Below are 27,036 nucleotides of genomic sequence, written 5' to 3'. Positions count from 1 at the left end.
TGCATGCATTTGTTACGTCTCGTTTAGATTACTGTAACAGCTTGTTGTATAAAATACCCGACAAATCAATAGCTATTTTGCAGTCGGTTCAGAATAGAGCTGCAAAGTTGGTTGCCGGTAAATTGAAGTTTGACCACGTTACGCCAATTTTGAATGATCTGCACTGGCTGACAATTGATAAAAGAATAATTTTTAAAATTGGTGTGATTATGTTCAAAGCATTGAATGGAATGTCACCGGATTACATAACTGATAAATTTACCAGAAAAGAATCAACTTCTGGTTTCCATCTTCGATCAGATGATATGAATCTCTTGAGGGTGCCAGTGGCGTTTTTACAGATTGGTTCGCGTGATATTGCAATCGCTGGTCCTACTGTGTGGAACAATCTCCCTGCACCACTAAGAAAGCCTGGGCTTCATCTTCGAGCATTTAAAAAAGATTTAAAGACATTTTTATTTTTGTTGAAATTACATTGAATTCTGTACTACTTGATTTTGTACTATTTTGTTTGTCACGTATATAATTGCTTTATTTTTGAGAGCGCCTGTGAGAACATTTAATGGGCGCTCTAGAAGTTATCCTTAATAATAATATATATATATATATATATATATATATATATATAATAGATATACACACACGACCGCACTCTTAAACAAAGCAAGTGTATGAATAATTGAATGAAAACACAACAAATTTAAGGTTCATCATTAAAGTTGAGCAAAAGAATTGAAACGTTTTTGTCTTTCTAATAACCTCACAGAAACAAACACATAGACATACATTCACACATATTTAACACACACGATACATACACATCTAAACACATATAAACACATGGAAAGACGTTCGTATATGTACAAAGAAACATATTTAAACACACACACATCCATGAAGAGGGCTGGCAAGTGTTTTACGTGAGAGGCCACAGTCCGCGGTAGTCTGGCCGGTGGGCATGTTCAATTGACCGGCAAGTAACGAGGGTCGAGGATGGAAGTTTTAAAAATTTCAGAATTTTCGAGTTTTGACCAACTATTTGTTTTAATTTTATTTTATTGCTAAATGTATTGCATGTGTATATATAATAATAATAGTAATTGGCGCCATAGATCCAACGACCTTTAAACTTTTTAAAGACATGTGCAAGTTGGGTTAGTACCAGGTCAGAAAGCAGCAAGGAACTGTTACTTTGCAATGAACTACATTACCCATTTGCTGTAATGAGTTTTGAGTGTGTGTGTGTGCGTGTGTGTGCGTGCGTGTGTGTGCGCGTGTGTGTGCGTCCGCGTGTGTGTGTGTTGTTTGTGTGTGTATGTGTGTAATGCCGACTATGAAATATGAATAATGTGGTTTGGTTCCACACAAAATCATACACAAACATACACATACACACATACAGACAGACAAGCACAAAGACAAAGAGACACATGCGAATTGAACGATGATTTCGTTGACACGTCTGATTGCCAGAAAATCTCAAAAGATGATGTCTGCCAACTGCACATGAAGTTTGATGGGAAGAACTTATGTGGTGAAGATGATCGGATGATGATCGGATGATGATGATGAAGATGATGAAGATGATGAAGATGTGATTATGGGATCATGCACTCATGCGCCATGAATTTTGCACTATTGCACGCAGTAGTATACACCTGATGTTGGCCGAGGTCACTTCAATGAAGATGGAAATGGGTGATGAATGAAAATGTAAAAATGATGATTGAAAAATGTAGAAATGATGATTGAAAAATGGAAAAATGTGAAAGTGATGATGGCGCCCAGTACCAAAAAAGAGCCGTTGATGTTTTTTGACGGGTTAAAATGAGTGATATCTGGAAGGAGTGCTGAGAATAAATGAACATATGAGTGAGCGAATGAGCGAACAAACAAAGGAACGAACGAACGAATGAACGAATGAAGAAAAGAAGGAATGAAGGAAGGAATGAAGAATTGAATGAATGAATAAACGTATGAACAATTGAATTATATGACTAAAGAAAGCAACTAAAAATAAAATAAAATTCTTTCAAACTGAAACAAAATGCGAAATTTATTTCCATGAACTCGAAAGTTTCCAAACTCATTCCTCGATTGATGCCTTAAAAACTTTCGCACAATCAAATCCAACCGAAACCTCTCTCAGTGCTGCATACTTCAAAGAAAAGTTGAAAGCATTTTAAACATCAAGAGCGTTGAGTCGTAAGCAGAGCTGACACTCACACACAACACACACACACACACACACACACAAACAAGCACACCCTACATACACACACTCACACACACATTTATACACACGAACAAATGATTACACATACACAAACAAAATGTACAGGCATGTATGCCATTTAATTTCATGCAACATATGTTCATCATAAAAGTTGCTTTAACGCATAAGAGCCAAATTTTAATGAGCCACAACAATAAATGTTGTCTAAAAACACCATGCTCAAATTCTTTAAAAAATTTCAGATGTGTTTAATAAATAAATAAATAATAAACTAAATAAATAAATTAATTAAATAAAATAATAATAAATCAATAAACACTGTTTATATTTCATATCAAATATTTTAAAAAGTTTTGAATCAAATTATGGAGCAAAAACAAAAAAACTAACAAAACAAAAACAACAACCCTCAACAAAACTATGATCGTCGATATCACCAACGTCATCATCACAACAACAACAACAACAACAACAACAACAACAACAACAACAACAACAACAACAACAACAACAACAACAACAACAACAACAACAAAACAACAACAACAACAAAAACAACAACATCATCACCATCATCAACCACATCATCAACATAAATCGCAGCTTGCAGACATATAAAGGTTCTGCACCGAAAAATGAAGTAACCGGCAAACGATTGTTGGTTGGTTGATAGGTTAATTGGTTGATTGGCTGGTTTGTTGATTGGCTGGTTGGTTGATTGGCTGGTTGATTGGTTGGTCGTCTGTTTGTTTGGTTGTTGATTGATTGGTTGGCTAAATGGTTGATTTGTTGATTGATTAGATGGTTGGTTGGTTGGCTAAATGAACGGATGATTGACTGGTTAGATGGTTGGCTGGTTGGTTGGTTGTTTGGTCGGTTGGTTGGATAGTTGGATAGTTGGTTGGTTGGTTGGCTGGCTGGCTGGCTAGTTGATAGGTAGAGTAATCAAAAAAAAACGAATAATATCTTAACACAACACAACAAGTCTCTTTAACTTATTCGCACTACATAAGTTTTTTTGTTTATTTGATAAATAGATGAATGGATGGAAAGATGAATGGATGGATGAATATGTTGAACTTTTTTTGATGTGGGCGCTTTTAATAGTTCTCAAGTTATTTACGCACATACATACACACCACACACACATACATACACACACACAACACACACACATACACGCACATACATACGTACATCAACACACATACATACATGCATACACACACATACATACACACACACACAACACATACATACACATAACACACACACATACATACACACACATACATACAACATACACACACAACACACACACACATGCACACAAAAACGCATAAACACACGCACACAAAAACGCATAAACACACGCACACACACATACAGAAATGTAACTCTAACAAGTAGATATGAATTAGTTTGTAAAGGGAGTTTTATATAGATAGAATTGCATCATAATACATAACTAATGACAACCGGAAGATAAATTTATTTTCTGAAAATGTTGAAATAATCACGGCGAACCAATCAATCATTCTGAATTCTACTTTCACAAAACCCCAACAAACATTCAACATACGATGCACTGCTTACACACGCACGCTCGCAAAATACCACCACACAATGACGTCACACAATCGTCTGCAATCCACACACACACACACACACACACACACACACACACACACACACGCACACACACACATACGAACATGTGAATCTAGCTGCTGAATATCAAAGTGGCATTGTGGGCATTTATTTAACATTCCAACCGATTCAATGATCCAAAAACAGCTGACCAAATAAATAATTAACTTCTGTTGTTTCAAGACAATCAACTTTTGTTACTTCAGTTTTTGATAATGAAGATAATTATAGAGATGACGACGACGATGATGATGATGATGATGACGACGATGATGATGATGATGACGACGATGATGATGACGATTATGAAAGGACCACTCAGAAAGACATCACCCCATTGAGAAGCTCTCAACTATGAAATTAAACATAAACGAAGTTGATGATAGCCGTGGTGGTGTTGATGATGATGATCGGGATGATGATGACGACGACGATGATGATGATGTTTGAAACCTTGAAGATGATAATCACACTGATAGAGAGGAAAATAATAAACAGAATAAATTCAATATAAATGAAGAAAAAAAATTTATAAATAAAAATTTAAAATTAATATAAATAAATAAAATTAAAAATAAATAAATAATTAATTAGCAATAGACATTTGAGTGGTCAATGATTAATTTGAAAAAAGCTCTTTAAAGTTTTTCTGAGGTTTTTTCTCAATTTGAAATCTGAAGTTTTTTAAATGGAAAGTCATTTCATCATTTGAACAAAAAAAATTCAAACCCTTTTTTTCCAAAATTTAGAGGTACCAACTACACACAAACAGCTTACACAAGTATATGCTAAATAACACGTCATAAAACATGTGATAGGTTGGGCTTTTGTCGAATTCGAACTTGGTCAGTGCGAAACTGGACCCGGCGACTTTAACCTCAGGCCATCGCCTCGCCCGAGCAATTATAAATTTGATTTTAAAATATTAATAACCAAAAAATTGTATAATAATAGAGAAAAAATAAAATTTTAACATCAAAGAATCGGCTTTGAAAAATTTTTCATCTGCAAAAAAGTTAGTTTCAAATTTTTCGAAGAATTACTCTAGTGTGAATTGTTAATTATGTGAATTATGTGAATTATGTGTGAATTATGAATTAATACTACTTCCCATGAGTTTCATCATGTGGGAAGTATTCAAATATTGATTTTATTTCAGAAGAAAATATGAATTTTCCATTTTCTAATCATGAAGAAATAATTTTTTTCTTCGTCATATTTGTAATCCCCGACGTTGTTATCCATCACGGAGGCATATTTTGGTAGTTGTGCTTGGAATATTTTAATGAAACGAAGAACGAAGAAGTCTGACGGGTGGGTGGGTGGATATTTTATGAGGGGGCTGACAAAAAACAAATTAGCATCAAATATAGATGTGATGAGTGAACTTCTAGGAAAATAACTAACAAAAAATCACCATCAAAACAACAACAAAACTAACACCACAACATACAGCAACAAAACAGCAACATTTTATAAACAAAATTGACATTAATATTTTTCTCAAATTGCAGATACTCATTCTACCTGGCGGCAGGTTAGCTCATGTAGTAGAAGTGCCATTTAACAAGCTGTTGCTATAACGAGATGACCTGGTTCGAAAACTGCCTCTCCAAAAATAAAAGAAGACTATCAAACGTCTTTTTAGTGTGATGAGATGTGTGTGGTGTGTGTGTGTTATGTGGATGTTGTAGTCTCGGTGTACGAATGTTTTTACTTGTATGAACAAAAATGATACGTAGAAATTTTGCTTATGTCAGAGCAGCATTATAATGAAATATCAAGGACCTATCAATAATAATAATCGAGTTCAGTGTTCTTCTCTTTAAAGATGCTTTCTTATCTAAAGAGCATTTGATTGTTACTAACTTGAAATATTTTCAATATAGTGAAGTGTTTACATCGCTTTTTTATTATTTACTTATTTTTTGGTAGCTATCCCTGCTGCTCAAGTTTTTTTTAAATTTTCATTGAAGGAAATGCATTTTTTCTAGCAAACTTTTCAAAAACAGATGGAAACTGATTAACTTTTGGTTTTATTGATATATTAAAATATAAAATAAACTTTTAGTAATTTGATTTTATGATGTCTTTTGTTTCGATTTTATGTAAATAGTCCAATAAAAAGAACTCAATGAGTTTCCATCATTAAAGTTTATGGAGGGAGATGAAAATTAACCTTTTAAAATGTTTGGAAAGAGCTGCATGACAAATAACACGTGATGCTCTTGTCACTTGAAGTTTGGAAATAAAACTATAAGACTGGACTTACATTTAATTAATAATACATTCATTCTTCACGCGGGGGTTGTCATCATGAGGTTGTTGTTGTTGTTGATGCTGTTGTTGATGTTGCTGTTGCTGCTGATAAGTTTGTTGTTGTTGTTGTTCATTTTGTTGTTAATGATGATGTTATTGTTGCACATACCAATGATCTTTCCTAGAATTTGTTGAGGTCATTGATATTAGTTACTAAGAACAGCATCGAGGAAAATACTGCACCTTGTGGAAGTCTTGTGGAAGTATTCTTGTCTTACTCAGGGTGTCTCCGAATTCAACTTTCGTCACACGATGCTGCATCTATACTTTTTTCAAAGCAGTTAGTCAATTTGGCATGCGGTAGTCAAGCATTTTCTGAAACAACTTGTCCCTCCATACAGTGTCGTACGCCTTCGAAAAATCATATAGCACTAGCACCGTTCTTTCACAGGGTCTTTGACTAAAAACCGCCACTTATGAATTGGGATAACCTCAAAAATTGATCTACCGTGTTTCTCCTAGCTCTGAACCCTGCTTGGTATTCGTTGATAATACCTTTCTCTTTCATCCACCAGCTTAGCCTGTTTGCGATGATCCTTTCCATTAGTTTACCCATATGTGATGTGAGACTAATTGGCCTGAAGATGGTTAATTATCCTTTTTCAATATGGGTATGATGATAGCTGTTCTCCAAGCTTAAGGGCATTTCCCTGCTAGTTTCTGCACTATTATTACGCCAATACTCTTTTCTTCACTATCTTTTTTTGCCTTTACTTCTCTTATAGCTCTGAAGTATTTTTTTGGCTGAATGATTGATTCATTTCATGTTTTGGTTGTTATTTATTCTTGCCATGCTTTTAAAAACCTCATTCTTGATTCTGCGATATTCTTCATCGCTTTCCATATTACAGATCAATTAAAAATGTCGTTATGTTGTTAAGAAGAAAAATGGAAAAAAGAGCAAAACCTCGACTGCGCATGTGTGAACGGGAGTTGGGTCAACATGTAATTACGTTCCAGCCAATTGGATTCAATTATTTGAGATTATTTTTACTCCAGTAAATAAATAGTCTCACTCTCTTAATGGATTTATTCCCTTCAGTTTCAAGATAGTAGGATTAGTGATGGGATTGAAATTTAAAATATTCTTGTGGTATGGAAAGTTAAATTTGTGTGTTCTTCAACTTGTCATATGTTAGTCGTATTACTTTTCTTACTAAAATTTGATTTGAAATGTTTTATTACGATTAAATTTACTTCAATTTTGGTTTTCAATTTTGTAATTTTTTTTAAATAAGTAAAAATAAATTTATTCCGTGTTGCTATTGCTCGGGGCAGACATGACGATGGGGCTGAAGCTGACAGAAGAAGCATGCATAGGTACGTGTCTAATACACACATGTGCAGATTTCTGAAGGAACCAGGAGTAACGGAAATGCATTCTCGACGGTAGGCAAACATTTTTGTATTTATTTTTTAGGCTGGTGTAGCAAATCAGCCCTTCAACATTAAGTTGAGATAAATGTTGTACACTCACCATCTGTTCTAGAAGTCTGTCTATCTATATGTAGAAAGAAGCATGAAGCACGCACGCACGCACACGAAGCACGCACGCACACGTGCACACACGCACACCGTTGTCATCCCTCCATTCCTCTCATCAACGAATTTTTATAATTGCTTTAAAACTTAGCCAACCTTTATCGTTTAAATATCTTTTTTTTATTTATATACATTACGTTGAAAAGCCCAGTTTGGAATGAAAAATTTCATAAAAACATTGCGCGATAAGCGAAAAACACTTTTCCATTTTCGCCCCCCCCCCATCAATGTAGTCTGGATCCGCCCTTGCCATGCACACCCGTAACATTGATGAAAATGTACACACAAACACTCTTCAGGAACGTTTGCATGTTTGATTCCATGCAGGAATATGCCGACAAGTAATACGAAGCACTCTGAAACAAGACTTCCATGCTTGATGTCATTTGTCATCGTAAAAACTTTTTTTAAATCTGCAAAGAAACTAAGAATTTTGTGGCACCCAGTCGATACGGGGGAGACAAATTTTTTAGGGGCATCCAAGAAGTGACACCATGTTCGTCTTCCTTCTATACTTACCTTCTCTCTTTCTCTCTCTTTTTCTCTTTCTATTTCTCTCTTTCTCTTTTTTTTCTTTCTCTCTCTATTTCTCTTCCTCTCTCTCTTTGAAATAAATCGGCAGCAGCAACAGTTAATTATAACCCAACTAAAATACATTTAGAAGTTAATCATTATTTCTACGTACGTTTAGTTTAACCTGGGTTGAAATGACATTGTTAAAAAGGATAACGTTGCATATGAGCTGGCTGCTACTGTGTTATTCCGTTTCGCGTGTTGCTCTGCTGTTACACGTTTTGAAATGTTGTGGTACATATTGAAGTACTGATTTGTCTCTTCAGAGCAGTTATAAAGATTCCTTCATTTGTCAGTTGCCTGCCTTTTTTTAACGACGCTGTGCCACATGCTGGAGATCGTTCACTTATAGTGATGGTATCTCATATTTTTGCCCCACGATTCATCCATTATTCCGATTCTGGTTACTACAAATGAACACAGATAAATACAAACAGATACAAACAGACACAAACAGATACAATCAGACACAAACAGATACAATCAGACACAAACAGATACAATCAGACACAAACAGATACAGTCAGATACAAACAGACACAAACAGACACAAACAGATACAAACAGATACAATCAGGCACAAACAGATACAATCAGACACAAACAGATACAAACAGACAAAAATTGATACAAACAGACACAGACAGATACTAACAAATACAAACAGAACCAAACAAAGCGTGTATGCGTGTGTTTTTTTTTCTTTCATTGAGTTGATTTTCATCGGTACAGCGCTCCGAACTAACAAAAATTGAAAATTTGGTTTCTCTTTGAGGCATTATTTTGAAGCTTTTGAAAGATTAGATTTTTATTCTGTTAATCAAACTCTGTCTGAGGCAGAAAATGTAACAACATGCAAGGTACGAGACCTGGGAAGCATGAAGTATGGTTTATAAAAAAAATTAGTAACATTAAAAGTTGAAATAAAATAAAATAAATGTTCAATGATAATATTATTATTTGCAATAATAATATTATTATTGAACAAAAACAATCATAGATTGAATGGATGTTTGATTTATTTTTTTTATTTAAATTACTAAAACTCTGTTTATTGCCTAGCAATCTTTTTCCTTTCAAGCCACATTTGACAAATGGCACATTTATTTTTAAGCAACGTCCCCACAGAATATGACCTAAATCTTTCAAACAGATGATTCATTTTTTATATAAACAATGTGAATAAGTAAATATAAATAATTTAAATTAATAAACCGATATTTAAATGTTAATAAAATCACGAAAAGTTTATGGAACTAAGCGATGCAAACTGATGATAAGGATGGGCAATTTTAACATTGTTTTGAAAATTTAAAAGATTTTTTGCAGAATAATCTCGTGCTAAAATTAAAGAATCTGCATATCTATATATGAAACTAGTGTTTTAAAAAATATCAATTGACAGCTTTTTTAAATGTTTTAAAATTAGAAATGTCTCCGAACCAAAGAACGAATTATTTCAAGGTTACTCGAATTTTCGGCACTTGCCTGTATGTACTTCAGGTAGACATCATTCTAACACTAAAACACTTTTTTTCAAGAGAAAATTAACAGGGAATTAACCACATGCAGACACAAACATCATCTAGATGTACGTACACATCTCGATCAGTGTTGTTGTTTGGCAATACCAAATTTTTGAGGTTCATTACATTGAAGAGTCTATAAGAAGAATAAAATAAAAACTGACTCATAAAAATGCACATATACGCAAACTCAAATCAGACGCAAGCACGCACATACACAAACACTCACAGAAACATATACTCAGGCATGCACGCACACACGCACAAACACGCACACATGCAAACATCCACACGTGTATGCTCTTTAAAAAGTATCCGAACCCAACAGCGGTGTGAGCAAGTTGGATGAGGATGAAGCAAATCATCTCTAACATTTGAAAGCCAGAGAAACTCATCAAGCCATGCAACACTTGCACAACAATTGCACTATGTAATTGAATGAAATAGAATATAAATTAACAGACATGTGGTGGGAAGAAATTAATTTATCATTTTGGATCATCTCGTGTCTGTCTGCCAGGTCAATGTTCTTTCTTCTCTTTTTTGTATGCAGTTGTTGCTGGTGATGTCCGGTCATAGAGTGTTTGGCTTGTTTATACCTCCAAGCACATTGCTGAAACTGACGCTTTGTTGTTTTTGCTTTTACTGTTTTTGTCAACCACAATGACATCAATATCAATCCACAACAACAACTACAATATCAGTATTGTTGTTATTGATGTTATTGTTGATGTTGTTATTCATTTTATCAAAGTTGCCACTACCAGAGTGCCGAAGTTGGGCATGTTTGAAAGCCCGGAAAATGTTATTTATTTTCAAAAAAAAATTTTTTTTTTTCATAAATTTTTTTCAAAAATTGTGTTTTCTCGAAAATAAATAAATAAAAAAAGGAATATGTAAGAGGTTTTAAAGAAAATAATAAAATAAAAATGATTATATAAATAAAATTCATAGCCCAAAGAGATTGTTTTACAAAATATGAAACAAAATCTAAATCATATATTTATGTGCTACATTAAAAGAAGAGCAAAAACAGAGTAGAAACGGGAGCAACCTGCTAGAAAGGATGTTGTTTGAAATTTGTGTTCACTAGCATGATGGTTCATTAATAACGCAACATCTTCAAAACAAAACAACGAAATGGCTGTAACGAACGAGTAAGAAGGGCTATAAAAAGTCAAGTGAAACCATTTCTTAACTTTTTATGGGGTGGATAATTTCATCATAAAGCATTTTCAAGAATGTGTTAAGACTATTTTTTGTGTTACTGTTGTTTGCTGGGGTTGTAAGTTAAATTTGCACTGCTGATTGAAGAGTTGGATTGTACGTGAATGTTGATGTTGCGTTGTTGTTGTCGTTGTTATTATGTTGCAAATGTATTTTGTTGGTTTGTTGTTGTTGATGATGTTGATGTTGTCGGTGTATTGTTGAATAATACTGAGTTAAGTTGCAGTTTTGATGGTTCTACAATTAAAATTTTTCCAGTCGTTTAATAGACTAAGTATTGTGTTGAAAAAGGTTCTTGTATATGAAAGAAAATACATGATAAATTTGTTTTTTTTCAAATCTGAAGCCAATTTATTTCCTAATTAATAACTGCAGCCTGGCATAAATTGGCTTCCATTAAAAATGCAAACAACGAAATGGATGTGCAATTATTTTCAAATGCTGCTAATATTCTTTTTTTCATAATTTGTTTCTTTGTTGTTCGTTCGTTCGTTTGTTTGTTTGTTTGTTTGTTAAAAATTTAGAATATGTTTTCAAATTTGACCTGTTCATATTTTAAAATAAGATTTCTAAACTCAAATTTTTTAGTTTAAAACACATAAAATGACAAAATGGAATGCAAAATTTACAACGAAAACAAGACATTTTTTAATTTGTGGACAGGTTTCTGGATACATACATGTTTGTAGATATTTCTGGATACATACAAGTTTGTGGATTTTTCTAGACCTATCTATCTGGAGACATGTTTGCGGATTGTAAAGTGGAGTTCTCTAAGTGGGATCATTCGGTTTGTTACTTCTTACCAACCACCTCTTATCCATTCTTCCATTTTTTATCCATCAATTTATCCGAGGTGTTTCTGTGATGATGACGACGACAACAACGACGATGATGATAATGATGACGATGGGGATGATGGGGATAATGATGATGATGACGACGGAAAAACAATAATATCAAAAGTCAATATAGCGGTTTTATTTTGGCACTTATGCTTTCACGAAATTTGAAATTAAAAATAAATAAAATAAAAAAAAGACGAAAGAACGAAAATATAATTATAATGGAAACCGTTTTAATCTTAAGTTTGTAAGTAATCCAATCAAGAACAAACTTGTAACCTAGCAAATGATGCACCAACCAGCAAACAAACAAACAAACGAACCAACCAACCAACAGACAAACGAACAAACAAACGAACCAACCAACAGACAAACGAACAAACCAACCAACAAACAGCTCTAAAGAAATCAACTCATAAAAAAAACTAGCCAAACCCATTTTAGATACGAATTAATTCACAAATGTTATCACGGGTGTTTGCATGTTGGTTAGGCTGATTAGACTAGAAATGCGAAATGAAAGTAAAATGCCGGTAAGATGTTTGATTATAATTAACACATGTTCACATTTTTGTTCAAAAAAAATTGTGAAAATAAATTTGCTTGTTGTTTTTTTTAATGGACGAAGAAATGGGGCAGAGCCGGCGTTTTATTTTTTTGAATTTATTTTCAAAGTGTCATAGAGAGGACACTCCCACTTTGAAGAAAAATGTTACTGTACTACTAACTCACAACTAACACCTGCACACGGTCATTTTGTTGCTAATGCGCATCACCTCCGTCACCATCCAATCAACCATCTTTTAAAAATTATCCCCACTAGTGAAATAATGACAGTGGTTGCACATCATGATGTGTGATATCTGAAGAGATACACGACATACACGCGTAGAAAAGTCACAGAGAACTTACACCATCACACCACACACTACCACACGACCACGCCACACATTACCACACACTATCACACCACACATTACCACACACCACACCACACATTACCACACACCACACCACACATTACCACACACTACCACACTACACATTACCACACACCACCACCACCACACCACCTGGTTGTGTGTAGCCTCATTGTTTTCTACCTTCTACCGCATAGACTTCATTAATATCGAACAACATAGTCTGCATGATAAGGTGTGTGCTTGCATACTTACACACACACACACACACACACAGACATAGAGACTTCAAGCACACACACACCACACGCACACGTACATAGTATGCATGTATACATGCATGTATATGAATGTATAATTCTCCAAGCAAGGCTGATGTATGTGAGTAAACCAGTGTTTTTTTATTTATTAGATCTTTGTAGGCTACACGATTAACTGGATCAGAATATAAAAGATATCAACAATATATTATGTGTGCTTACGTGCTCAAACCTGTCAATGAAATTATATACGTATATAGATTGATGTACGAACAAGCTTGTTATACATTAAATACATCGTTTTGCATGCTGATTTGCATGTGTATGAGTTGTACGCTTGTGTATTGGTCTGCATGTCAGTTTGTATCTAAATGTACGTTGCAATGTGTCTATAGTTAAATAGGCTTCATACTCCCCAGACATACATAACATAACTTACTAAGGATAAATTATAAATTTTAACTACAATTATAAATATTCTTAAGATTATGTAAGTTGAATGCTTGTTTATTTACTTAAATATAATTAACATTATTTATTTGATAATATTCTAATATATAACACTGAGTAACTTATATAACAGCTTCAGAATTTGCCTAGATTGTAGTTGAGCAGAGCACTTGTATTTGAATTATGCAGATGAGATTGTAAAGGGTAGTAAGGTACCAGTAAGGTACCCTCGGGAGGTCCAGGAACTGAACTTAAGTGCTCGTCATCATCTACCAATCTCAAGTGGATTAATTTACGTAATATGAATCTAAATTGGGAAAAGTGTACCACTAAATGTGTGGGTGGGTGTTTCATCATTTCACTCACACACATACACACACAAACATACATACACACAGACACATACACACACAACATAAACACACGCAACACACATTCACAAACACACACACATAGACACACAACACACACACAATTCAAACACAACACACATACAATAGTTTGTTGCTGATGATGACGACGATGATGTTGTTGTTGATGATGATATAAAGTGTATAACATTAAAAAAAGTAATTAAGAGATGAGAAACATGAGTATAGACATGATGAACATGATGGTCTAAACATATAGGGAGAGCGATACAGTCCTAATTCCTGTCAATAGAATGACGAATTGCTGAAATGCTTGGTTAACATGAAGAAGACGATGATGAAGATGATGATGAAGACGATGATGGAGATGATGATGAAGATGACGATAGTATCTGTCAACCTCATCATCTTCTTCATCATCATCTTTACTTTAATTAGCTTAATTTTCGTCTCATCATCCAAATCCATTTCCATGTCATCATAGTTATCATGTTATCATTGCATATCATGACTGTTACGAATGCTTCCAGATTTTAAGTTCCGTTAAGTTATATCATTTCTATGATTTTTCTGAAGTCGACTTCATCGTCATCTTCACCATCATCATCGTCATTATCTTCCCCATCATCATCGTCTTCATCATCATTTTCATTGTCATCTTCATCATCATCATTGTCATTCTCGTCATCTTCTTCTTCTTCATCGTCCTCATCATCAACCTCATTTTCTATGATTGTTAGTTAGGTTATTATTAATATTTTCATTTAAATTTTTATTATGTATTTTTTTCTACCTTGCATCATTTTTTGGAAGACTTCAATCAGCCAACAATCAGCATTTGTACGGTAGCCAAGAACAACTTTGTCATCGTAGTTTCTAAATTTATCTAATAATAATAATTCTAAATTTATCTAATAATAATAATAATTATTATTATTATCATTATCATTATCATTGCAACTCTATGTTTATCATAAAATTTGACTGATAAGGCCAAAATAATAAGAATGACTGAACCCCAATTGAACCAACCGCCTCTCTGAAATGTACTCACTCGCAGTGACGAGCATTTTAGATTAATAGGATTTTATAATTTTATTTCATTATTGATGTTTGGTATTTGGAGTTAGAAAAATAAAAGAATGTTCTCACTATTATTATTATTATTATTATAATATTATATTATTATTATTATTATTGCGTAAACTATTTTTAAAATATATTTCTTACTCCTATGCACTTACCTTTGGCAAGGAGCATGAGAGGACCGTGCATAACAATATTAACAATTTATTGCAATATTAACAATTTATTTTATTTTATTTTATTTCATTTTATCTATTTTGATTTGATTTTATGTCTTCTGCAATAATAAAAGAGTTCAAATTATTATTATTGTTGTTGTTGTTGTTGTTGATGTTGTTATTGTGATCATCATCTTCTTCACCATTTTGTCATCCTTACCGCATTTTTGTTGTATTTATTTAGTAATCGTCACTATCATCATCACCATCGTCATCACCTTCCTCCCCAACATCATTATCATCATCATCGTCAACCCTCTTCATCATCACCACCTTCATCATCATCATTATCATAACAGCATCTTCATCATTATCACCATCGTAGTCGTCATCGTCATCATCACAGTCACTTTGCAATCCTTCCTAGCCTTGTTATGTGAACTTAATTATACGTAATGTGTATTGTTTTTAATGGGGTTTTAAGCTGCCCTATCAGTATTCAAATTACATCATCATCATCATCATCTCTCATCATCATCATCATCATCATAATCTCTCATCATCATCATCATCATCTCTCATCATCATCATCATCTCTCATCGTCATCATCATCATCATCATCTCTCATCATCATCATCATCTCTCATCGTCATCATCATCATCATCTCTCATCATCATCATCATCATCTCTCATCATCATCATCTCTCATCACCATCTCGTCATCATCACCATCTTGCCGTCATCATCATCATCTCCTGCCATCATCATCGTAATCATATCATCAAAGTTACCATCATTATTACCATTATCACCATCAGCATCATAAAAAAGTTTTGTAATAGGAGCCCAATTGTTTCGCTTGATATTGGTTAATTGATGTTATATGTACTGTAAAAAAGTTGACGATAGACAAAAACAGCAACACAACAACAACAACACAACAACAACAACAACATTAATAACAACACAACACTGACCCAACAATGAAACTGCCACAACGTCATCATCCACAACAACAATATAGTAAACAACAACCACAACAATAAAACAACAACAACAATGCAACAACCACAACAATGCAATAACCACAACAATGCAACAACCACAACAGCATAAACAACACACAACAACGTCAACTAAAAAATAATAACACAACACCGACAAAAACAACCACAACAGCAACAACCACAACAACAACAACGAAACCAATCAATATCGTTCATTCGAACTCCACCCAAAACACGTTTGCACCCATCTCAATCCAGATACTTCCACCGAGATGAGGTACGAAATACGAACCACACTCACGTGCGCTTTGTGTATGTGTGTGTGCATGTGTGTGTGTGTACGTGTGTGTGCGTGTGTTGATAATCAATATAGAGAAAGATTAAATAATAATAACAATAGCAATAATAGCACGAAGTTTAAAGTTGCTTTCAACGATTCGTCGTGTTAGAAATCATTCGCTGATTTGGTAATTTGCTGGAGAGCTTTGTACGTAATCCAACAAACGAAGGAGGACACACACCGCAAGAAGCACACGCACGCACGCACACAACTCACTCGCACACACGCTACACACAGCCGTGTACACTAATAAATCTCATGGCACGCCATCTTCCATGTGTTTGTACACTGTCGACTGATTATTTATTACTTCCTCTCCGAACAACCTCTTCCATCGAATTTTCGCCTCCATTTCTCTTCATTTTTTATAATTTGTAACTTAACCACGTCACCAAAACCATACTCCTCCTCATCATCATCATCAATATCCTCATCATCATCATTAATATCATCATCATCATCATCAATATCATCCTCCTCTTCCTACTCCTCCTCCTCCTTCTCATCATCATCAATGTCATCATTAACATCATCACCATCTCCACGATTGCTTCTATTATTACAAGCATCAGTATGCAGGTGGTTGCGATATATTTGTTTCTGCAAAATTTTTTAATTGCAAGAGAAGCTAGAGAGCTGGTAATGTCTTGTGAGTGTTTGGGGTTGAATTGTTTAACTTTACAACTAATACATTACTTTTATTTAAAATCACAACATTCAAACTCTAGGCCGGTTGAGAATTATGATTCAAAACTTTTAGCATCGTTAGTACGACAGTTTTTATTCTAACGCTTCGAACTCTTGCACATGATTCGCATTAGAGAATTAACATTCAAAGACTTAGATTGCAATAGCAATGACGCTAGATAATGTAGAACAAAACAGAATCTCAATCATACAACTTTATCTTCTGCTCTGAAACTTAGTTGAATAAGAAGTTGAGTGGCTTTAAAAGTGAGTCCCACCAGATGTTATTATCTGGTAAACGAAAAATCTAAAGGTATCTTGTGAAACATTAAACAAATCCAATGGTAAACTATGAATGAATGAATCACTGTGAGCTCATAACATGCAGAACAAAGTGGAAAATTATAAATGTCACTAATAAGTTTCAAAAGTGTCGAATATACTACCTTTAAAATGTTTGTGTCTTGTTTGTGCTACAAAGCTTCAAGTTATTTCAGTCGTGCAATTCAGTCATCACAACGTAGAATGAGCTAGTTTAGTCCGTTCAATTGTTTATTCTCCCAGATATATTACGAAAACATTTTCAAATGATTGACTTCTGCAATATTTGAATCAAAATTTGGCATTAAATATAAAGACATTAACAGATCTGATTGTTTTCAAATCAAGCATCAACCTTAAATGTTTATTTTAAAAATCATCAAATCGTTAAATTGACAAATGTGCGATACAAAGGACAGCAGAATAGAATACTTTTCATGTTACTATACTTATAAATTTGTGTTACAAACTTCTACAGAGTCAAGTCGACGAAATTTGTGTTGTACCCTGCTAACAGTTGTTTTTAAGCAGCTACCCTATGACCTGTCATTTGAATGCTACGGTCCGTTGTGGAGCTCTTTGTATTGGAGGTCGGTGGGTCTGGGTTAAGTTATTATGTTGGTGAGTCTGTGTTTGTGTGCGTGTATTTCTGTTTGTGTGTGTGCACGTGTGCATATGTGTGTGTGTGTGTGGTGTGTATAAATGTTTTGCGTTTATAATTTTTTATTATACTAAACAAGTTTTTGTACAATCATTTAGAATAGATTGATTTTTATTGATGAGAATTCATTTTTAAAATAATCCTATTTATTTCCCAGATACTATCAGTCAGTCTGCAAAAACTACAGTGCATTACGTAGTCTAAATTTGGAAAAGAACAACTGCACCGGTATGTAAATAACGAAGAATAATCTACCAGTTTTTTAAACAGAAAGTTGGAAATAACTTAAAAATTGAGAATTCCGGTTACCACGCATAACTGCACGCAACAATAACGACCGCAAACAAGCACACAATTGCAGCAAACCAAACCGTGCGTCGGTGAACAGTTTAAAATTAAATTTAGCATTTGAAAAATAAACTAAATCAGTCAGTTGGTGAAATAAAATTTTTGCTGATGCTAACAAAAATGCATCCACAAATTAAAATCACATCATTTCGTTAAGAAAACCAACTTGAATGATTTAACAAAGCGTGAAAACTCCGCCAGCTTTCTTTTTCATTATTTTTGTTAAATCAAAATTTGACATTCGCAGAAACTGTTGCAATAAGCAGTACAATATTATAAAATTTATAAAATGAGGAATACAAACAACGGAGTAAGATTGTTTAATCATGGAAAATAAACATTTGAAGAAGCAATCCACCAAAGCAGAAACGAACCATTCCTTTCAATCAACATTCACGCTGACCAGATGATGCGAACCATCTTCTGCATTGAGTGATTGCTTCGTTCCTGTGCAGTGCATCTCCTTAAAATGCAAGCAACCTACTCACAATTTCTTCCATGCACTCCCATGTTATAAACTAAACACATACACCACACAAACACACACACACACACACACACACACACAGACCACACACTCTCTCTCACACATACACCACACACACACACACACACACACACACACACGCACACAGACATTACACACAGACTCTCTCTCTCTCTCACATACACCACACAATCTCTTTCACACACACACCACACATGCATAGAGGCTGTTGTATGCTAACATTTTCACACATACATTCCCTGACACGCACACGAAAACGCGTTGATCCATAGAGTTTTACATAAATGCCGATTGGAGCACAAGAAAGATGGAAAGATGACATGATCGATCTGTAGAGGACTTAAGAAAAGACACGTAAAATAAATATTTAGATCTAAGATTCATGATTCTGTGGCGTGATTGATGGGACGGCGTTGTTGATACTATTGTGAGAATGTGATTGGTGATGTTGGTGATAAGTTTTTGATTGATGAGATTGCATGGTTGACGAGTGGATTGACGAGATGACTGACGAGATGACATTTCAGAAATGACTGCAGGAATGCTACTTAACGTGCGCAAGCTGATGCGTTTGCGTGAGTCAGATGGACCATGGATCAGCAAACAGACAGGAAAATATTCCATAAGCATGCAGATATTCAACTAACGACAATGAACTCCACTGATGGCATTGCATTCTTAAAATGAAGATTTTACAATCAAGAAATTTTATTATATCATCTAGGCCTATTTTTTCATGAAATGTTAAACTAACAACACAAAATTTTTAACTCTCCTAAAAATATATTTCCATGCAACATACTGAATCCATATATTTTCCAAATGAACCTAAATGAGAAGTACTTGAAGCAACACATATCAGCATGCAATTGCAAGTGAGAGAGTTAGTAGAACATTAGAGGAGGCAGAATTGTTGCCAGTTGTGCCTCATTCATATTCATTGACTCTTCAGTATGAAAGAATTAACTACTACTGCTGCTACAACTTCTACTACTACTACTACTACTACTACTACTACTACTACTACTACTACTATTACTACTCTTGTTATTACTATATCTACTATTACTATTACCACCACTATTACTAATGTTACAAGTACTTAAATTACTACTACTAAAACTACTATTTTTTGCTACTACAGCCGCGGCCACCACTGTTACAACTGCTACCACTACTACTACTACTACCACTTCTACTACTACTACTACTACTACTACCACTGCTACCACTACTACTACTTTTACTATTTTTATTATTACTACTTCCAACTAGACTACTTTTAATAATAAATGTAATAATAATAAAAGTAATAATAATAATAACAATAATTAAACCGTTCAAATGGATGTGTTTATGTTCATACACACATAAATGTTGGCAAACTTTTACTAACGGCCACAGAATAATTTTTATTTTCCATTAAGAGCGATGCAGTGGCTTCATTAACTTGAACAAGTTCGAGAGGCCAGTCTCAATCGAATTAACAATTGTAACGTCGTAAGATTGAATTTCGTAAGATTGACGGACGGATGGATGGATGAATGAATGGATGGATGGATAGACAGATGGATGAATGGATAGATGATTAGATGGATAGACTGATAGACAAACTAGAAATGTCATAAGATTGACTGATGAATGAATGAATGAATGGATGGATAGACAGATGGATAGACAGATGGATGGATAGATGAATGGATAGATGATTAGATGGATAGACGAATTTGAAATGACTTTCCAAGCAGAGGCAAACTATTTCATGCATCAAAATTGAAGTACTTAGTGGTTATTTATGATACAAAACAATCTAATCATTTATCTTCTAAATATTCCACAATCTAATGTTATCAACCTAGCGTAATGTTATCAACCTTACGATCGAATGCAGCAAAAGGTCGCTCCATTCACCAAGTAAGCTCGCATGCAGCAGAATGTTTATTACACAGGATTCAGTGACTACAATGCTGAAACTGGGACAAACGGGTTTATTTATATTGCTGTGTGTAGTTTAGTTTAGCATGGACGTTTAGATTACAGATACGATAATTCAGCTGGTTCTGTGTTGATCAGGTCAAGAGATGATGAGATGTGGAGTTGGTACGCCGATGAGACCTCGTATTAAGCATTTATGTTGGTGTGTTTCACAATTCAGGGGAATATTTGTGTAGCTTGTTCCATAATTTTGTGGTAAACTAAACTTAAGTAGGTGTGTTTAGTTATTTAGTGGTCTGTTTATAACTTTTTAAAACTTTGAAGTGTCTTCTGATGGTATGAAAATTTAACTGTTGAGTATTGTTTATTTATTTAAAGTGAAGTAATCGTTTCCAATTTCACGAGCCTCAGTCTGATTGACATGCTATTCACGACAATTTTTCTAGAAACTTTTGTTTGAAAAAATGAAATTTTGAAAGATTTCATAGGCGTTGAAAGATGTTTTCAAATTTAATTGAAAATCAGAACATGAAATTTAAATAAAAATCTTAAATAAGGAGGATGACAATGGGTGAAAAATTCCTTTTTTGTTCTCAGGTCAATAAACTTTTCAAATTAAAAGAACGAGCAAAGAACATTTCAACAATAGACAAACAGTTTTTTTCTCTGCAACTTTCAGATCAGCCACAAACCAACCAGCATAACAATTAAAACACTCAAGCGTTGAGTTAGTAAAAAATCTAATTAAATTCAAAATAAAAACCTTACAACTGATTTTTCGTAAAGATTTTAAATAGCTATAGCTATTGTTATAGCAGAATATGTTAACAAACCTTACGCAAACAAAATTAACTTCGAAATAAATTAAAAATCTCAGAAACAACGGATTGTTGTTAAAGACAATTTCTATTCATCATATTAAAACAATACAACTACTATTACTATTACTAATGCTAATACAACTACAGCCATTATTATTATTGTTGTTGTTGATATTATTGTTGTTGTTTTTGTTGTTGTTTGTTTTTTAATTATTCCATTACGTTATTTTATTTCTTGTTTTCCGCCCACGCTAAAGCACGTGACGCTATAGAAAAAAAATTTTTCTTCCGTGACTGCTGTGTTGTCTTTCTTTCCATCCCTTCGCCATTTTCTATTACAAAATTATTAATGTTATAATAATTTTTTAATGGGTTTTGTCTAACTTCTTAATTAAAAATATTGAATTGGATTATGGATAAATGTTCTCCGGAGAATTTTAATGAATATTTAATTATTAATAATTAAATTCGATATTTAAAAAATTATTCAAAAAAATTAATGAAAAATACTGCGTCATCACATCACGAAGATAAATTTTATATTCACAGGTTCAGTTTAAAACACACACGCTCACTCTTTCTCTCTCACTCTCTCTTTCTCTCTCTTACACACACACACACACATACATATACACATGTACATACACACACATGAACGCATGTACATATAATGTAAATGTGTTCATGTGTGTGGGTAGATGTACGTGCGTGAATCGGTGTAGTTTGTGTATGTGTGTGTGTATGTGTGTGTGCGTGTGCGCGCGATCTCAGAGTAGAAATGAGGTCAAAGAAGAATGGTCCGATCGGAAGGGAATGAAAGAAATATGTGCAGTGCATCATACATGGATGAACAGGCGGGGGAGAAGAAAGGATCAAATGAATGAATGAATGAATGAATGAATGGATGGATGAATGAATGAATGAATGAATGTATGAATGAATGGATGGATGGATGAATGAATGAATGAATGAATGTATGAATGAATGAATGAATGAATGAATGAATGAATGAATGAATGAATGAATGAATGAATGAATGAATGAATGGATGGATGGATGGATGGATGGATGAATGAATGAATGAATTAATTAATTAACGAATGAATGAATTAATTTATTAATTAATGAACGAACGAACGACTGAATGAATGAATGAACGAACATTTTAATACATTAACACGCGAATGGAGGAATGGATAATTGAACCCATGAATAAATGTACAAAGGTACGACAACTAATAAATAAGGTAATCAATGAAATGAAATGAAATGACATAAAATCAATAAATAATAAAAAAAGCGTTGTATTACGAATGCATGAACAAAATGATTCGATTGATAATAAGTAACGAACAACAGGCAAACATCACCGTGAGATGAAACGCATGCAAACGTGCAAAGAAAAAGAAACTAACTAACGAGCGATCGAACAAACAAACAAGCAAACAGACCAGACAGACAGGCAAACAACCCTACAAACAAACAAATCTACAAACAGACCATTAAAATTCATTAAATACCAACACACACCAACACACACACACACTCACACACACACAGTTAAACATTTCAACATTATAAAGAAACATACTTTGCTACATAAAAAATTTACCAAGATCAATATCATACACAGACTGAAAGAGACTACATCAGAATTTACCCGTGGAAAAATTATGTAAATATGTGTAATATGTAAACACGTGTAATATGGAAAATTTATGTAAAGTGGAATATATATATGTAATTTTTGTCATTACTGTAAATTAATACAGACATACTAACATCTTTAGAATGCAATTCTAGCCTAGAAATGCGTATGTTTGTCTGGTTATTTAATAACTTTTTATGCATATAAATTTGGACGATTAAGTCATCGTGAGAAAGCAAATTATATTAGCTTATAGAGTCAGAACTATGAGGTGATGGATGGATGGATGGGTGGATGAATGAAAGGTATGAATGGATGAATGAATGAATGAATAGATGGATGGGTGGATGAATGAAAGGATGAATGAATGAATGAAGTAATTAAATATTCAATGGATTGGTCAATGACCTATTAAATGAAGGATCGACAATCAAATTGGACATTTTAGAATTGCTAAAAACCAAACTAAACTAAATGTTTGAAAAATTTAAAAGATTATTCAAAACGTGAGCCTCTAAACATAGAAGGGATGTAGTTATAGACAAACGTAGACGGACAGACTATCAAACAGACAGACAGACAGACAGACAGACATGTAGAGGTCATAGAATTGAATGCACCTCTATGACGATCGATGCGATGTGATTGCATGCCAACTTCTTCATTGAACATCGAACCAACCATCAACTTGATAAATCATCATCATCAAAACGCCAGTTGACCTCTTGACCTCGAGAACTTCCAACTTCATCCAATGCACAGGATCACGTGAGTGTGCATACACAAACGCCCATGTGTACACACACATATGTCGATATAATTGTTTGTGGAGTGTATGTGTGCGTGCATGTATGTATGTTCTCCAAAAAACCAAGCAAGATAATTAAAAAAAGATCGAATTACGGAGAGGTGAATAGAAGTGGAGAACTAATAGATAGCAGTTAGTAGTTAACAACGAGCTGAACATCATAGCATGACGCACCAGCAATGCGTTCATTGTATTGTATATTTCTTAATTTTCTGAAAAAAGCTTAAAAAAGTTAGCCAGGGTGGATGGCTGTGCTGATGAGAAAGTTAATGTTCCCCTGGCGATGATTCCATTTTGATCTTGAGTAAATTTATTGGTTAACGTACAGCTTCTAGCATACAAATACATACAAATTGTACGACTATATTGAACGTGTGAGTGTGTTTCTAGGCGTGTCTGTGTCTCTCTGTCTATATGTGTGTATGTTATATTGTGTGTGAGTTTGTGCGTGTGTGTACGTATGAAATATGTTTGTACGTAATCAAATGACAACAAACACATCCTTCCCTTTTAACTTCAACATATCTGCTGATACATGCCAAAAAAATTACAGTGACGAGGAACGTTTTTAACGCATGATGGATCGAACCTTCAAATTGTTAATGCGAAATTATTCACTGAACGTAGTAAATATTTAATACTGCATCATACGTGTGTTGTTCTAATTTACATGATTAATAAAAAAAATCACTCCATTAAATATTGAAAAAGCGATCAATTTCACTTTTCAAATCACGTACTGGATACTACGAGAAACCTTTTGAAATGAAGTTTCATAAAAATAGTACACAAAATACAAATTTTGATTCGAACGTTCAAAAATGTCTTCCAAAAAAAAACTAAAAAAAATGAAAGAATTTGAAATTAACCAACCTTCAGTGCGTCCGTGAATGAAGTCATCAGTTAACCACCATCATCACCTAAATCTTCACTCCATCATCATCCAAATATCCATCACAGCCACAGTGATAATCACAAATTTATTATATAAGTATAAATTTATTATATCATATTTTTAGATTATAAGCCACAATATATATTTCTTTTTAAACAAACCTCTAACCAGTCAACTTTTTCAACCAGTATTAAAACTTAAAATCGTAAATCGAAGGATATTCATAAAGTATACCGTAAAAATAAAATCGGATGATGATACCAAGCTTGCTTAGTCTGCATTTGATAATCATAAACTCGGATTATTGCAAGTTGCTGGTGACAGTTAATTTTTTTGTTGTGTTGTTAACTGTTAACTTGAAAGACTGGACAAGATTGTATATTTGAAAAGTTATATATATACATATATATATAAATAGTTTGAATGTTATACATTAATAAAACAATCTCACTGAAATAATTTATTGAATAAAAATAATCAACAAATAATTATCATTAAGTAATTTGATTACATTTCAACTTATATCCCGGTTTAAATAATATCAATCGACATAGACACCACCGAAAAAGATATATGGAACGAACGAACGTGTGTATGTGGCAGATGTTTATAAGCCTAGAAAATAAAACATAAAAATGACCATATGTATATATGTATATACACACACACAGAATTCACACAATACTATATATATATATATATACATATATATATATAATTTTATATATATATATATATATATATATATATAAGAATATTTCCTTCCACGTCTTTGCTATCTCTCTCTTTTACTCGCTTTCTCACTTTTCTCTCTCTCTCTCTCTTCCTCTCTTTCTCTATGCTTCTGTTTTTCACCGATTATGTGTATATTCTATTTCTCTTTCTTTTAGGACTTTTTCATTTTTAATATAAATTATCAGAAAGTTTTTTAATGTTTGGATGATGTTTGTCTGCTTGTTTGTTTGCTTGTTTGTCTGCTTGTTTGTCTGCTTGTTTGTCTGCTTGTTTGTGTGCTTGTTTGTTTGTATCAGAGGTTTTGGTTTAATTACGTGATGATCTGTTTATAAAAATGTTTAACGTGTATTTATAAAAATGCTTACCCTCTGTGTTTATAGAAAATATGTAATGTAATGTGTGTTTAGAAAAATGTTAACTGTGTTTGTATAAAAATGTTTAATGTGTTTTTATGATTAAGCGCATCTATTGTTGTTTAAATTAAATTATATTTAAATTAATTTAAATTATATATATTTGATATATTTTGTTGATCAATGTTGATTTTATTTGGATAGGGTGACTTTCTTACAAGCATTTGGTTGCTTTTTTAGTTTACCCCTTTTTTGAGAAAATAAACGAATTGAAATTGAAAAATTGATTGATATATACGTTTAAATGACAGACTCAAATAATTTTTTAGAAATAAAATAATATCCTCAATAGATTGCGCGTGTTTTAAATAACTCCAACACATACTTTTATATAATACATTTAAATGTATAATTTATATTTATGCATTCAAATAATTTATGAGGTGCTTATTTATAACATCTTCGCCATGAATTTTATGGAGGGGAAAATGAAGGTTGAATGCTTGGATGGATGGATGGATGGATGGATGGATGGATGGATGAATGGATGGATGGATGGATGGATGGATGGATGGATGGATGGATGGATGGATGGATGGCTGGATGGATGGATGGATGGATGGATGGATGGATGGATGGATGGATGGATGGATGGATGGATGGATGGATAAACGTTTGTTTATACATTCACTGATATTTAAATCGTAACAAAATATAAAAGAAAGAATAAAAGGTGTTCACCATTTGCTGGCCATTTGGACTGAGGTTTATACAAATATAAAATGAATAACAGTTAAATATTGC

General features: G+C 33.5%; 2 protein-coding genes across 2 annotated transcripts; both read right to left on the bottom strand.

Moving 5' to 3' along the window:
* Positions 1–5,041: 5,041 nt before the first annotated feature.
* On the bottom strand, positions 5,042–7,606 carry HELRODRAFT_178739 (hypothetical protein; the record flags this gene model as incomplete). Its single annotated transcript, XM_009026815.1, has 4 exons — positions 5,042–5,228; positions 5,479–5,526; positions 6,637–6,783; positions 7,530–7,606. 4 exons carry the CDS (start codon positions 7,604–7,606, stop codon positions 5,042–5,044), a joined length of 459 nt encoding a protein of 152 aa, XP_009025063.1.
* A 6,077-nt stretch (positions 7,607–13,683) lies between these two features.
* Positions 13,684–15,194, bottom strand: HELRODRAFT_178738 (hypothetical protein; the record flags this gene model as incomplete). The annotated part of the gene is made up of 3 exons (XM_009026814.1): positions 13,684–13,877; positions 14,518–14,646; positions 15,164–15,194. The coding sequence occupies 3 exons, from the start codon at positions 15,192–15,194 to the stop codon at positions 13,684–13,686; spliced, it is 354 nt and encodes a 117-aa protein (XP_009025062.1).
* Positions 15,195–27,036: the final 11,842 nt, after the last annotated feature.

Source organism: Helobdella robusta, assembly GCF_000326865.2.
Source record: "Helobdella robusta unplaced genomic scaffold HELROscaffold_49, whole genome shotgun sequence".
NCBI lineage: Eukaryota > Metazoa > Annelida > Clitellata > Rhynchobdellida > Glossiphoniidae > Helobdella > Helobdella robusta.
The sequence above is the reverse complement of the archived record's forward strand: the minus strand, read 5'-3'. Positions and strand labels throughout refer to the sequence as shown.